Here is a 9047-nt window from a genome sequence, read left to right on the forward strand (position 1 = left end):
TTCGATATACATATGTACACACTCATTCATATAACAACAATACAAACTATTCATGAAAAGAAACATTCTTTTCAAAATCCACACTTAATGTAGCTAACCCAAAAAGTTAACTATGTTTCTACATGTAATCAATAGCTCAGCACACACTCTCATTTGTCACTAGAGGTAGGTGACATATTATACAATGTTAACCCTTTCGATGCTGGAAGGTATATTAATATGAAGGTATATCAGCAGGCCGTGATTTTTTTCAACAAAAATGTGATAGCTTTTAGAAAGATGACTGTAACTTTGATAACATTGGTAAATTTTAATATTTTAGTATTTCTTGATCTTTCTAATACATGTTTCTATATATTCTAATTAAAAAAATATTGCAATTGGATTTAATAATGGCTTGCGACAAGCTCAAACCATAGCGCGTTTACGTGCTCATTTTGTATGGCCAGCCTGGCGAGCACGGATTCGGAAAGCGCGTTAACGCGATCGTAGTACCAAACCAGTTAAGCCTCTACTCGAGAGAGTTGATGCAGAGATTGATGGATCACATAAAGAGAGATTTACATTAACAGAAAACATTTTTTTTTCAAGCTCTCATTAAGTGTGGTTAAAGGGAAATATATATAAAATTACATTTATACCTACGCTATAAAAAATTAGGATAAACAACATACAATAAATTTGGTACGCTTTAACATTTTTAACGTCACACTTTTTTTTGGGTACAAATATGAAAAATACTTAACTTACGATAATTAACATAAGTTTTTGGTAAATCTATTTTAAAACCTTAAATAAAATGTGTCAATTCACATTGAAACAAGCCAGATCCACAGATTTATTTTTCAAAAAAAAATTGTGTTAACAAGGGAGAAAAATTTATATAAATAATCAGGTAAGATATTTATCATTTAACAGATTGATTTAGTCAATATTAAACCATTCAACATACTAATTTTATAAATTTTATGTTGCATGAATAAATGTCTGGTTAATTTTTTTTTAAAATCAAGGGTTTTCTTAATTTTTGATACCAATAAAGAATTTTTAAAAAGAAAGAGTATTAATGCTAGTTATGGCCCCCAGGTAAAATTAACATTTTGGAATATAATAATTGAAACAGTATTTTGAAATATCTATTTTGATATAAATACATATTTAGCAAAATAATCTGTTTTAAACTAAAAAGCTAAAAAGTATTAACAAAATTTTGAAAATATTTTACGCAAAAGTATTTAGTAAAAACAAATATTGAAAAATCAGAAAAAAGAAACAAACAAATTCACAGTGGCTAATATAGAAAGGAAGAATTCACAACAAAAGAAAATCCAATGAAATCAGTAGGGACAGTAGAGTCCAAAAACTCCCCTGTTTACTCTACAAGTTATGTTTTATAATATTGGATAATGGTAAGTAAATACGCGATACATTTTAAAATGTTCACTCGAAAACGGAGAAAAGACCCGGTAAGACCGGAAAGACACATAATCGTATAATTAAAATTGTTGATGACTGAAAAAATTATTTAAAAAAATATAATGGAATTTCAACAAATCCTTAAAATCCGGAAACATTTTAAAAAATACCGACTAGAGGATGAGAAATTAATGAAAAATGAGAAAATGAAAGAGGATTTTTTTTTAAATACTGAAATAGTAGAAGATGAGAAAAGAATTTAAAAAAAGAAAACGATTTAAAAAATACCGAAATAGTAGAGGATGAGAAATGGATGAAAAATGAGAAAAATTTATTTGGAAAAATACCGAAATAGTAGAGGATGAGAAATGGATGAAAATGAGAAAAATTTATTTGGAAAAATACCGAAATAGTAGAGGATGAGAAATCGATGAAAAATGACAAAAAATTAATGAAAAAAAATGATAACAAAAATATCAAAATAGCAGAGGATGAGATATGGCGAGATTCTCTATTGCAGTCTGTTGAGCTGGTTGCGGATGGTGTGCAGCATGGTGACAATATCGGGGATGAGGACCTCGTGCATCTCGTGCTGCCTCTCCTGTATCTGGATCTGGCGCACCTGGATGGCGAACTCTTCTTCCTGGAGCTGGACCTGGCGCTCCTGCAGCGCCAGCTGATTCTGTTGTACGGCCAGCAGGCGCATGGCGGCCTCCTGCTCGCGGCGCTGGCGCTCGCGCTCCTCCAGCTGGCGACGCTGCGCGTTGCGGAACTGCGGCGTCACGCGCTGCGCCAGGTGGTCCCAGGGCGCCAGCACGGCGCGGCACACCCGACCCCCGGGCACCCAGTCCGCCGGCGGAGGGAAGTACGGGATGTTGTCATACACCGCCATCGGGACATAACGCTGATCTACTGCTACGTGCCCTACAAACTATCAAAAAACTTATGTTAACACGCAGATAAAAATACTTGTACATTTGTAAACCTGCCTGAAGTAACATGTTTCAGACACCTAAAAGTTGAAAATGTCTTACGCCGCCATCGGAACGTACCGCTGATCTGCTGCTACGTGCTCTACAAACTATGAAAAAACTTATGGTAACACATTAACTACCAAAAGCCGACTAGTCGGCTTTTCGCTGCCGGTCGTTAACGACCAAATACCGATCGGTCGGTTTTTCTATGTACTGAAAAGAATTTTCACAATTATGTACTTCATTATATCAATTTAAAATTTGAAGTATTCATTTAAAAAGGATATTAACTAGGAATTTGTCCTTTTTATTGCTAAGTTCATATATGAAATCGATAAAGTGATTTACATAATTGTGATAATTTTTTCCAGTAGGTAAGGTAGGAAAACCGACTAATCAGCGTTTGGACATTTACGGTTGGCAGTGAAAAGCCAACTTGTCGGCTTTTAGTAGTTAATATAATAAAAATCATAATAATCAAACGATCAGTATAGAAATTATGAATGTATTTGTTAATTGTTTGAATTTTTTTATATCAGTACATATTTGCTTGGTCTTTCAGAAATTCAATGGTAAATAAAGTGTTAAGACGCTTAGGATCTGCTAACGCAGATAAAAATACTTATACGCTTGTAAACCAACCTAAAGTAACATTTAGCAAATTCCATTCTGTGTTTCAGACACCTAGAAGTTAAAAATTTCAAAGGCCGTACTGATCGATGTGAGACCACATTGGTGTTAATAATATTAAGGTAGACTTTATAAAATTAAATAACTTTGTTTTCACCACTTTTTTATTAATAGAATTTAACCTACCGGTTTCGACAAAACCTTGTCATCATCAGAGTTTATTTTAATTCTAAAACATTAAATTACCAAAAACTTCCACACACTCCGTAAAAAGCCTAAATACGGAAATTACGAAGTGTGTGGAAGTTTTTGGTGAGAGTATTTTAATGTTTTAGAATTAAAATAAACCCTGATGATGACAAGGTTCTTGTCGAAACCGGTAGGTTAAATCGTATTAATAAAAAAGTGGTGAAAACAAAGTTATTTAATTTTATAAAGTTTATAAAATATGCCACAAAGTATCTGCGGAAAACATTCAAGAAAAAATATTAAGATAGGTTTACTCATAAACCCTATTTAAAAAATAAGCAGGCGCAAGGATGCAATGCGTTACTTGTACATAATCAACTCGTCGCATGTGTCACGATTTGGCCACCCCTGTGTTAAGTAGTAAAAAAAAAACAATAGCTTATTTAATAAAATGTTATGAAATTGCATATTGCACATTTTTCTTATCGGTAGATATTTGCATATTGCACATGAAATTGCATATTGCACATTTTTCTTATCACACGTGATCCTTTGTTAATAAGTTATTCTTGTTAAAGCTGTGTTACACTTCGCTCACTCCTTTCAAAAACGTCATAAATCAATAAACTTGATTTTTAAAGTTTAAAAATATCATACAAATTATTAAAAATAAATATCAAGCCACTTATTAAACATTTTACTGTGCAAAAGATCTTTTTAGGTTAAACCTGAAGGTTTTTTCTCCATTTCAAAAATAACTAGTTTGTTTTTTTTTTTAAATTAAACAATACCTTTTATTCAAAATGCAAAAACAACACTTTCTGCCCTGTAGCGGGTAAATATAAGGTTAAAAATATCCCTCTTTTGCTGTGATAAAGTACATTTTCTGGGCATTCCAAAAACATGCACAACTGAAAATTTACGATTTTTGATTTATGACATTCTTGAAAGGAGTGAGCGACTTATTTGCTGCAAAAACAGCCTAGAGTGGTTTTTAGTTTTAATTACGTTGATGAAATATTAGTAATGTCATGTAATTTTAACTACAGAAGGGACTTATCATCACTCTCAAATGTCACTGCAAATGTGTTAGTGTCTTCATGGAACATCATATAGTATCTTATGTGTCAGGTTTCATTGCTAGGAAGGGGACCATGCTTTGAAAAAAAATGCATATATGCTAAAAATCAACCAATCCATTCTATGACAGGTTATTTGACACTTTTTAAATAATTAGTCTTTTTATATTTTATACTTAAATATATAAAATCTACATCACAATCATAAAAGTAGCAAATCAGCAATATGTCATGCTGTATTTAGTGAAATAAATGTATGCTTCGATGCACCTTAATACAGCACTATTGTAAAATTTACGAGGATGAAACTCACATTTTACCAAAAACATTAACTAAAAACATTTCAAAAAATAAGTTTATTATTTTTAAGAGCTTTATATAAAATTCATTCTTCAAGCTCTTATCCATGTTATAACACAGTGCTATCTAGATTATTTTAACACATTAAGGAAAGGTGATCAGCCCTCCGCTTTAAGTACCAGTCCAGGGTAATATTGAATAAATACTAGCGTGAAAAATCAGTAAGGTATATTTATTTGACCCCCCCCTGGAAATTTGCATGTGTTGCCTCTGTGCTCCTCGCGAGTGGAAGTCCGTCGTAAATTTTACGAATGTCCCGTAATCTAAGGTTAAAAGACATACCTGGTCTGCTCCTCTGTTCATGATAATGAGTATTCTCCTCTCATGGTCAATGGACAGCACGATGTCGTCAGCCGGGTGCCGCGCACCCATCGGAGGCAGGTCCCGGCCGCCCCCGCGGGCCCGATTCTCCACTTTCCACTTGGCGTCGTTCCAAATCTACGTAAGAAGCATGCCACTTCAAAGGAGCATATTTTCATGAGTGAAACACCCTGATATTTTTATCATTCACAAATTGCATCCCTTGTTACTATTAACCTTTCCCTTCCGATGCTAAAATAAAATGCATATCCCGGTGTTAGGTAGTCACTTCACAATAAAAAATTTGCGATTATTTACCGTGTAGTGTCCCCTTGATAATCCCCTCTATTAATTATAAATGAAGTCAAAAATTATAATAATTTAGATTTATAACATTAAAAAAACTATCGGGCAATGCTCACAGAACAAGCATAGGTCCACTCTTGTCGGAAACCCAAAAGCTACTGCCGCTAGAACATTGAGCTTTGAGCTCCTCTTGCTTCCACAGTGCAAGTATGCAAGAGTGAGATGCGAATACAGTGTCCTGCACACTCTTCACGCACTGTTTATACGCGAATTTGTTTCCGATATTCACAAAATACCTCCGATGTACCCGATAAATTCTGAATATTATTAATATTATTTTTTAAATCAAATCGTAAATATGTTATGGAGGAATACCCAAAATCTTAGCCTTGTATTTATTCTATTTATGGAGATATTATGGTTATTAGAAGCAATGTGTACAAAGTACACACCACCGGGAAGGGAGGGTTAAAATTGCAATATTTTGCCATTGTATTAGCGGAAATCGTTGAGTATTTCATGTTTGGATTAATTTGGATTCTGCAGACTTAAAGCTAGAGCTTTATACCAAAATGTTTTCCTATTGACTATCAAAAACCACCAAGTGCAAAGAAAATCCCAAAATGTACCCATGGTACAATTATGATATTATATTTATCATTTATCTGGTATTCTTTTTAGGGATCAACCTTATTCATTCTTCCTTACACATTAATATTTTTATAAATCCTTGTACATTATAAATGGGCAATGACAATTTACTTAGACAACCAATAAATATAATAAAAAATAAGAAGGTATCTGAAGTGTAAGACTCATCACCTTGCTTTCATAAGATAAACAATCAACATAATATTGCATTCATTTGATGTAGTGCCCTACGCACCATTAAGTGTGGATAAGGGTGAGAAGAATATTTTTAACATGACAGTAGTACTTTTGTAAGTACTTATAAAGAAAAATCTAGAAGGGTGTGGCAAAATGAACTTTAACAGATTGCAATAAAAGAAATATTGATTTGTTGTTTATATTCTAAATTTACTCAAAAGTAAGGTGATAATGCTTAATTTTAAATAATATCCCTTATGAACCTGTAAATATATGATTAAATATTGAAACATATAGTAATTTCTCATTGCTTTTTATATTCTGTCACATGTATTCTATGATTTTATTATGGTTATTACAACAAAGACTTTTTTTAATAAATGTATCAGTTCTAGTATGCTACAATTTCCTAAGCAAACTCCTGCTAACACTAAGAACCCAAATTCATCAAGGCATAAAATATCAACAAAAAATACCCCTCTGTGGTTAAAAAAAATATGTACATATATTTGTACAAATTAAATTTTCGGGAGCAAATCTCGGAATAGGGACGTAAAATAAGTTCGCAGTAATTTCTTAAATACAGGTAAAAATGGTACCTCTTTCCACGCAGAAATGGTATTGATGAACCTACTCGGATCTTGATTCAACAAGCTGGCGAGCTGCTCCCAGCCATTATTGACTAAAGCTCCGTCCCGATCATCGTCTGCTAGCAAATCTAAATCCCCATTTCTTAAAAACAAAAAACCAATTGGATTCTAGCACTTGTTTTTAATATTCTTGCACATTTCAAACGAAAAGTAAAACGACAAACCTCTCCATATAATAAATTAACGTTTCCATCTGCGACGAACTGCATCTCAAGTTAGCCATGATTCTGTGGAAAAGTGATTCATACACAATTTTTTTTCAAATAAAGTGCAAAATAAGTAATTAAAAAGTATAATTACTGATCAAACTTACGCGCTGGGTTAATAGCGTCGGCGCACGGATCTCGAGCAAAGATTATAAAAATATATGGATCATTTACATGAAACAAAAAGCCCGACGTTCCGCGCCCGCCCCTTCAATCGTCGCCAAAGTCAAAGATCGACACACAGAACCACAATTGACGAGTTGTTATTGTTATTTCGGAGTCGGAGAAAAGCGGCGACTTTTCAAAGACTGCAATTTTTTAACGTTGGCCCCACTGAATCAATTTCAATAGATCCATAGACAATATTAACAAAAAAATATATATCCAGTGCCTTCTTGATGTCAAACAATGTGTTTCTGCTAAATAATTTTAATACGGCTGAGAATTAGTTTCTAAAATATTACTAATTCCTAAATATTTTTGACAAAGTAAGTATTTTTTTAAGTGCACAGGTTTGAAAGACAGTTTTACTACCAAATATTCTATTTTTAACACATTTATTGAATGAAATATTTGGCTTCCTACTGATATATATATATATATATATATATATATATATATATATATATATATATATATATATATATATATATATATATATATATATATATACAGTATCTACTCAATGAATTAGGGCCACCCATTATTTTTTTGAATACTCTGAAATCTTTTGGATTATTATATTTATTTTACATAAATACTTTAAGTTTTCTATTGACATCTAATATCATGTATATTACCTTCAATAATATGTAAAATATACCTGGATTATTTAAGCCTTTACAAAATTTCAAACCCTTTTTCTGAGAAAGGTCCCCAATTAGCACAGGTAGACAGATAGTTGAAAGTTAAAATAATAGTCCTATCTCATTTATTAGTGAAGTTTCTTGAGTTCTGGTTGTTGTTTTGTTCAGAGAGGTTATATAGTTATCGTGTCTTGTGAAAAAAACTTAATTTTTAATTTTAGTTCATAAAGTATAAAATTTTTTTGTAAACACAAGTGTTTTTTTTTGAAAAGGACAAAATGGGAAAAAGTAAAGACATTTCTGAGGAAAAAAAGTCTAGTGTTATAGTGCTACTGAAATTAGGAATACTATCTAATAGAGAAATTTCAAAAAAAGAAAACGTTTCTCGTCAAACAGTGGACATAATTTCAAAATCAATAAAAAATCAGTCACCCGCCACCAGCAATCGGCGAAAGAACTGTCGTAGGATTAGAAAAACAACACCGAGGACTGATTGAAAAATCGTTCAAAGTGCCTTAGAAAACCGTAGTGCATCAGCAAAAACATTAAAAATAAAATTGGAAGAAGAGGGTATAAATATATCGGTATCAACACTGAGGCGACGTCTTTACGAAGTAAATCTGAAATGCAGGCGCCCTGTAAAAGTACCAAAATTGACACCACGAATGAAAGCGGATCGATTAAAATGGGCCAGGCTACATCGAAATTACTCGGTTGATGATTGGAAAAAGGTATTTATTTAAATTGAATTTTCAACATATCATTTTAGTAAATAAACTTATATATTTGAATTAAACTTAAATTTTCATTATTTTTCAGGTCATCTTTAGTGATGAGTGCCGGTTAGAAGCCGTGACAGAGAGCCGTCAATTCGTCAGGAGAACATCAATGGAACGTTACAATGAGGCCTGTGTGGTAAAAGTTATCAAACAACCCCCGGCAACAATGATATGGTCATGTATTATTAACAATTTACCTGGACCGTTGTTTTTCGTGGAAGGAACAATGAACCAAAATTCCTATAAGCAGGTCCTCGAACGAATTTTATTGCCCTTCTACCATACACTCGACCCAATAGAAGGTCCATACACCTTCATGCAGGATGGGGCACCTTGCCACCGGGCTAAATCAATAATAAAATTTTTGTCTAACAAAAATCTGCCTTTGCTCCCCTGGCCTGGAAATTCTCCGGACCTTAATCCTATAGAAAACGTATGGAGCATGTTAAAAAATAAGGTATACTCATTTCCAAATCCGACAGTAGACTGTCTAAAAAAAATGTTCAAAAAATTTGGTCAGAAGA

The 9047-nt window shown here is 32.9% G+C and overlaps 1 protein-coding gene across 1 annotated transcript; it reads right to left on the bottom strand.

The window, feature by feature from the left end:
• Window positions 1-543: 543 nt before the first annotated feature.
• Window positions 544-7273, bottom strand: LOC148306606 (uncharacterized). The gene is made up of 5 exons (XM_088264686.1): window positions 7046-7273; window positions 6897-6959; window positions 6682-6814; window positions 4931-5086; window positions 544-2347 (listed from the first exon to the last, which is right to left on the bottom strand). Exons 2-5 carry the CDS (start codon window positions 6953-6955, stop codon window positions 1928-1930), a joined length of 768 nt encoding a protein of 255 aa, XP_088120812.1. The 5' UTR covers window positions 6956-6959; window positions 7046-7273; the 3' UTR covers window positions 544-1927.
• Window positions 7274-9047: the final 1774 nt, after the last annotated feature.

Source organism: Brachycentrus maculatus, unplaced genomic scaffold (assembly GCF_059751285.1).
Source record: "Brachycentrus maculatus isolate JH-2025_06_01 unplaced genomic scaffold, ASM5975128v1 h1tg000235l, whole genome shotgun sequence".
NCBI classification, from domain to species: domain Eukaryota; kingdom Metazoa; phylum Arthropoda; class Insecta; order Trichoptera; family Brachycentridae; genus Brachycentrus; species Brachycentrus maculatus.

Coding starts and splice junctions, on each gene's coding strand:
- LOC148306606 (XM_088264686.1), bottom strand. CDS start 6,955: ATGGCTAACTTGAGATGCAGTTCGTCGCAGATGGAAACGTTAATTTAT. Junction 5,087..6,681: donor CCATTTCTGCGTGGAAAGAG/GTACCATTTTTA, acceptor CTTCTTACGTAG/ATTTGGAACGACGCCAAGTG. Junction 2,348..4,930: donor TGAACAGAGGAGCAGACCAG/GTATGTCTTTTA, acceptor GTTTTTTGATAG/TTTGTAGGGCACGTAGCAGT.